Source organism: Diorhabda carinulata, chromosome 12 (assembly GCF_026250575.1).
Source record: "Diorhabda carinulata isolate Delta chromosome 12, icDioCari1.1, whole genome shotgun sequence".
NCBI lineage: Eukaryota > Metazoa > Arthropoda > Insecta > Coleoptera > Chrysomelidae > Diorhabda > Diorhabda carinulata.
Window position 1 is genome coordinate 13,608,412 of NC_079471.1, and position 6,713 is coordinate 13,615,124.

A 6,713-nucleotide genomic window follows, 5' to 3' on the forward strand; every position below is an offset into this window, starting at 1 on the left:
AATCAACGGCTAGCGTCATTTGAAATTGAGGAACTATAGACGTGCCTAAGACACAGAGAGAGAGAGAGAGAGAGAGAGAGAGGTGAGTACCATGAATATTGTAAAAAAATCTGAAAATTTACTGCAAGTCATTAAAAATGTCAGAAAAATATTGTTTGATAAGATAACGGATAGAAATGTGGAAATTTGGTTGAATCGATTGAAAAAACAAATTAAAGTATGTAATTTGGCAATTAAAAAAGGAGGACTGCATGTAGGTACAATTAGGAAATTACAAACACACATAGGACATTTCAAACATTTTAAACAACTTATTTCAAATAGGAATATAGGTATGGGGCTGAATAATAAACTGAAAAATAGGGTTAAATGGGAAAATGTAGCTTCTGCATTTACAAGCAGAATTAAAACCGGACTTATAGTAAATTTATATCATAAGGACTTAACGCAATTTTTAAATGATTGTCAAATAATTTTTAAAAATAAAATAAGGGAAATTTTTAGGAAAAAATATTCTGTTGTTAAAGTTTATGTTTGTTTTTGTGGAGAGTTCATTAAAAAATCTGGTGAAAATGAAATTTCTAGTTTCCATTATTTTATGACTAAATAATGCAAGGGTGCATAAACATTAAAAATTCTGACCAAGCATGTTTTTATTGGTCAATTGTTAGTGCTTTGTACCCAGCCAAAAATAATAAAGAACTCACTTCCTCATATCCATATTATAGCACAGTCTTGAATACACAAGACTTGGAAGCTCCGATGCCCCTGCATCAAATTTCAAAGTTTGAAAAATCTAATAACATTTCCGTCAATGTCTATGCCTTGGATTTAATTGAAATAAATAATAAAAAATCATTTTACAAAGTATATCCAGTAAGACTTGCTAAATCAATACACGAGAAACATGTAAATCTTTTATTAATTCAAAATACATATTTTCCAAAGCTAAACGATTATGAAGCACCTCCTATAGATAATGACAATTCAGAAATCACATATATCACTACTGCTGGATCAAAGATTTGTCACGTTTAATTAATAGTCAGTTAAGTAAAACTACATATAAAAAATTTATTTACAATCGCTGCATAAATTATTTCAGTAGTGAAAGTAAATTGAATGTCCACTTGAAATTATGCTCTGAATTAAATAATTATAAAATGTCTTTTCCAAAATATGAATCTGTTAGTTTTAGAAATTATATATATAAACAAACTACGCCTTCTGTAGTTTATGCCGACTTTGAGTGCATGCTAGAACAATTTACAGATAAAACACAGCTTCATAATAAGACAAATAAATATCAAAAACATATAGCATATAGTGCTGGTTACTATGTAAAATGTAGCTACAACGAAGACTTGAGTTTTTTCAAGAGCTACAGAGGTAGAGATTGCATGGATTGGTTTGCAAATGAATTATCGAATTTAGCTGAAAGTATTAAATCAGAAATTAAAACTATTACACCTATGGAAGAAAAACCAGATTTACGTGTGACAACAATGTGTCACATATGTGAAAAGGGTTTTTCCTCTACAGATATCATTGTTAGAGATCACGATCATTTTACGGGGAAGTTTAGAAATTTTGCACATCAAGCATGCAATTTAAATTTCAAAAAACTGTTTGTTGTACCTACAGTTTTCCATAACTTAAGTAACTACGATAGCCATTTCATCATTTCGGAATTAAGTAAAAGAGGAAACATCAGTTTACTCCCCATAAATAAAGAAAAATACATTTCATTTACACTTAACGATTCAGATACAAATATAAAATTTCGATTCATAGATTCACTGAGGTTTTTGGGTGCTTCCTTGGAAGAATTGGCTGCTACATTGAATGATAATGATTTAAAAATTTCCAAAAGAGAATTTAGTAATTTAAGTGTCGAACAATTTAAATTAATATCCAAAAAAGGGGTTTTCTGTTACGATTTTATAGATAGTTGGGAAAAATTAAATACTTGTGAACTACCACCAATAGAGGCATTTTATAATAAATTGGAGGATAAAAACATCAGTATTGAGAAGTATTCTCATGCTCATGCAGTGTGGAAATCATTTGATATTGAAAATTTGGGTCAGTATTCTGATCTGTACTTAAAGACCGATGTTTTACTTTTATCAGATGTTTTCGAACAATTTCGAAGAAAATGTTCAATTACTTATGGTTTAGACCCTGCATGGTACTATACAATGCCTGGATATACTTGGGACTGTATGTTGAAATATGTAGGATGTAAATTAGAGTTATTGCATGACGTAGACATGATCATGTTTATCGAGAAAGCAATTCGAGGAGGAATTTCGGTTTGTAGCAGTAGATTATCGAATGCTAACAATAAGTACATGCCTGAATATGATTCTACAAAACCCTCAAAGTACTTACTCTACCTGGACGTCAATAATTTATACGGGTGAGCTATGTGTGAACCATTACCATACGGAGGATTTGAATGGTTAGATAATGAAAATTTCAATGTTATGTCTGTGGCAGATAATTCTTCCGTAGGATATATATTACAAGTAGACTTGGAGTATCCACATGAATTACATGATCTTCACAGAGATTTTCCATTTGCTCCCGAACACCGCAAGCCTGTAGGCTCAAATTATTCCAAATTAATGACAACGCTTTATTGTAAAAAAGAATACACAGTTCACTATCGTAATTTAAAGACTTTGAGAAAAATTTATATAAATTGGCAAATAATGCTGTGTTTGGAAAGACGATGGAAAATATACGGAAGCACCGAATTGTAAAACTTGTTAAAACCTGGAATGATCGATACGGCGCCAAAAATTTGATATCTAGTGTTAGGTTTCATAGTCGAACAGTTTTTAATGAAAACCTAATTGCAGTAGAACTCACTAAATCAGAATTGGTTTTCAATAAGCCTCTTTATGTTGGTATGACAGTTTTGGATTTGTCGAAGCTGTGTATGTATCAATTCCATTATGATTACATGATTCCGAAATTGGGTATTGATAGATGTAAATTAATGTACATGGACACAGACAGTTTTGTGTATGAGCTCATCTGTGATGATGCATATGAGGAGGTGCTAAAAGCTGATTTAACAAAATTCGATACTTCAAATTACCCCATCAATAATAACTATAATATTCCACAGGTAAATAAAAAAGTTCTGGGTGTTATGAAAGATGAAAAAAAAGGCCAAATTATGACTCATTTTGCAGGCTTGAGGTCTAAAATGTATTCTTTTAAAGTTCAATCAGGTGCAATAGTAAAAAAGGCAAAAGGAGTTCGATATAATGTACTAAAAAACAAAATAAATTTTGAAGATTATGTAAACTGTTTAAATGATTTCAAAGAAAAAAATATTACTCAACGCTGTATTAGGTCATATGCTCATAACGTATATAGCATAGAACAGACAAAAATTGCGCTAAGTCCTCATGACGATAAAAGATATTTGATTACCAATAGTTATGATACGCTGCCGTGGGGTCATTATAGTATTCCAGACTTACTCTCTTGTAGATAATGAACTCCTCAACATTAATGGAATTATGCATCATAAAAATTTGTGAAACGATAACGTCAGCAGCCGATTTCGCAGAGCAATCCCCTCTTCCTCGGAAATTGACCGAAAAAATTGTGAAAAAATTTCCTGTTTACAAATGGAATGCGATGATAAAAGAGGCTGAGAATAATCCAAATTCTTCATCCATTGGAATAGAATATATTGACTATAATAAAGAAATACCGTTATATTTAAGAAACACTATATTAAGTAAAACAAATTGGAGAGATATGTTTGAAGAATCTACTTACTGCGTATGGTCTAGTGGATATTGGCTTCCACAATATCGTATAAATGTTTGTAAATCATGTTATTTTGTATTTAGAACGGTCCATAAATATTTAAAAAAGAACATTTTTTTTAATTATGATCACTGTCATGAAGTATTTGATGGTGACGAAATTGTTGAATGTGTATATCAAGAAATGTCCTATTGGTGTCAGAGTCTTATTCATGATAAAATCACATGAGTCCTGTATTAATAATTTACATGAGATGCCTAGAAATAATCGTTTTGATGATTCTGATATAGACAGTGGCATTGATACTTTTGAGGCCGCTATGCAGTAAAAACAATATTCATGGAATGTATCTCTCTCTCTCTCATAAATGTAGAATATTGTCGTTTTCTTATAATAAAATTATAATAAAATTATTTTTAAAATTCTTGTGTTTTTTTTGTTAGTTTCCAATATATCTTTATGTAATAGCAGTAAAACAATATTCATGAAATGTATCTCTCTTGTCGTTGCGTCAAACGTCACATCGTTACGTCAAACGTCACGTCGTTACGTCAAACGTCACGTCGTTAAGTCAAACGTCAAGTGCTGCGTCAAACGATCATCAAACGTGTCTACGTATGAGAATGTTCTCTTTCGTAATATGTCTTCAGAAGAGTACAGACGTCGAATTGAAGAGTTTATTAATAGCATTGGTGAATTAAAGAAAGATATTGCTTTCTATGGAGATAAACGTGAGGTTATGAAACAAATGCAGAATCTTAGTTTATCTGATAAGAAAGTGACGTGGAGCAGTCTTCACTGGGGGGTGCCTGAAGAGGTCCATCAGTTGGCCCGTAGACTGCCGCAAACTACTTATCCGTTAAGACGTATTCAACCTACACTATGTTCAACAGAACAGAAGGGGATATAAAAAATGAAATTAATTCTGTTTTGCTATGTCATGTGTAATATTAGTGGCTGTATTTGTTTTAATTTTAAAAATTATTTTGAAAATTGTAAAACGAAAATTCCAATCTTCATGTAATATAAAAGTTGATGAATATACAGAGTGTTTCAATAAAACCCATATTTAAAAAAAAAAAAACTTTATTTATAATGGTAATACAGTATTTAAAAACCAGTGACGGAGACGTTGTACATTTCTTTCAGTACATGAAAATAGTCCAGATGCGTGACAGGGGTTTGGATCTTGAGCAAAGTTTCCAGTTTCACAGGGTGTACCATCAAATTTGCAAACGTCTATAATATGTGGAAAAATACCGAAAATGTGACATTTCTTTTGCAGAAACTCGACTTTTTGTTGTCCTCGAACGTAAATGTAGTCTGCGGCATACAATAACTTGCTTTCTAATATTTGAATGTCTACAAAAGCTACTCTCATGTTGACGTCTGCTCGAACACTAACTCACACAACATCTAGTTCAAGCTTTTAACAATTTCGGTGAGGGGGAAGTATTCCATTACACAATCGTGAATTATGATGCAATAGACTTTGGTATTTTCGGGAAAACCTATGTTTGCTTCAATGTCAAGTTTCACATCGACTGTGGATGCCTTCATGCTTTCCTCCTGTTTTGAACAATCGATAACAAACAATGCCCGTTTCTTGAAAGAAGAATAATCCAGCAGGGGGCGCTTCTGTGTGGAGTTTGCGTAGTTGGGATAGAATTCAGTATAGTTAAATTAGGCTTCATTGTAATCATTTTTAGCGAAATCCAATTGCATTCTTTCATTGGGCCAATAATCACCATTAAGTGACAGTCTTATACTTTGTACGTCGGCATTGTCAAATAAAGTCGGGTCAGCTGTACTCAAGTTACATTTGCCGGTTTGAAAGAAAACAATAACAAAACGAGGTCTTTCAACTGAAGTGGATGTCTTGACAGCCCAAACTTCATGTCTTGCTCCTTTAGTAATTGAGGGTAATTCGTGTAACTCCCACTTCCTAAATGGAATAACTATAGGTTGATCTTTTTGAATGGATTTCATGAGATTTAATTTTATGTCGTCATTAGGAGAGATATGTTTAACTTTCAGCTCAACGCTTGTAATGTTTATTTTAGCTGTTGTAGTGGAGAGCGTTCCAGAGACATTCTTTTCAGTAATATATAAGCAATCATTATCATTTCGTGCCCGAACTAGTCGTATTGTTTGACGCCCACATGTAATCATTGAATAATCGTTGAAAATGCTGAAAATATGTTTGAGAGGTATTTGAAGGTTGAAGGACTTGTCGCTAACATTCAGAATAGGATCTTTCGGGTAATTCCAGCCGGCTATAGCCATATGATTGGAATCTTCTTGGTTATAACAAGTCATAGCACGTACGGCACTCACTATTCCAGGGTCCCGAACTGTTTCCATTTCCCTGGCACTTTCACTGTACGTACATGAATCGAATAGAAAGGCTCCAACAATATTTGCTAATTTTACGTCACCAGCTCCGTGTATTTCAAGCGAACCTTTAATGCACAACAAAGTTTCGCTCATTGCAAAGAACGAATCAACCTGATTAATGCTAAACTCCACAATGTCACTGCAATTGAATGACTTTATAAATGGAGCATAGGTTCTGTATTCAGCCTTTCGAATTGAATCGTCAAACATCGGCTTACGGTAGATATCAAACATTGGAGGCATGTTGTCGTTTTGGCGTTGACGTTTTCCATACATTGTTGTCATTTTTTTTCAATTTAAAACCCAACGATTGCAGAACCAATTTGTTTGCGAACGTGAGTTGCTTCAGCTTTGATGGTAGCTTATCTAATGAAGTTGAATGCTCTGTAGACTGTCTTTTATGATTTATTATTAGTCCCATTTGCTTCGCGCGCTCTAAGCTCCAACACCAACGTACTTAGTTCTCCACGAAAGTTTACAGGCTGACCGTCTTGGTCTAAAGCGATGACGGTGATATTGGT

General features: G+C 33.1%; 1 protein-coding gene across 1 annotated transcript; it reads right to left on the bottom strand.

Moving 5' to 3' along the window:
* Nucleotides 1–5,478: 5,478 nt before the first annotated feature.
* Nucleotides 5,479–6,468, bottom strand: LOC130899893 (uncharacterized). The gene has a single exon (XM_057810065.1). The coding sequence runs from the start codon at nt 6,466–6,468 to the stop codon at nt 5,479–5,481; it is 990 nt and encodes a 329-aa protein (XP_057666048.1).
* Between the last annotated feature and the right edge of the window lie 245 nt (nt 6,469–6,713).

Excerpts from the sequence above, each read along its gene's own strand:
- LOC130899893 (XM_057810065.1), bottom strand. The coding sequence starts at position 6,468 with ATGTATGGAAAACGTCAACGCCAAAACGACAACATGCCTCCAATGTTT.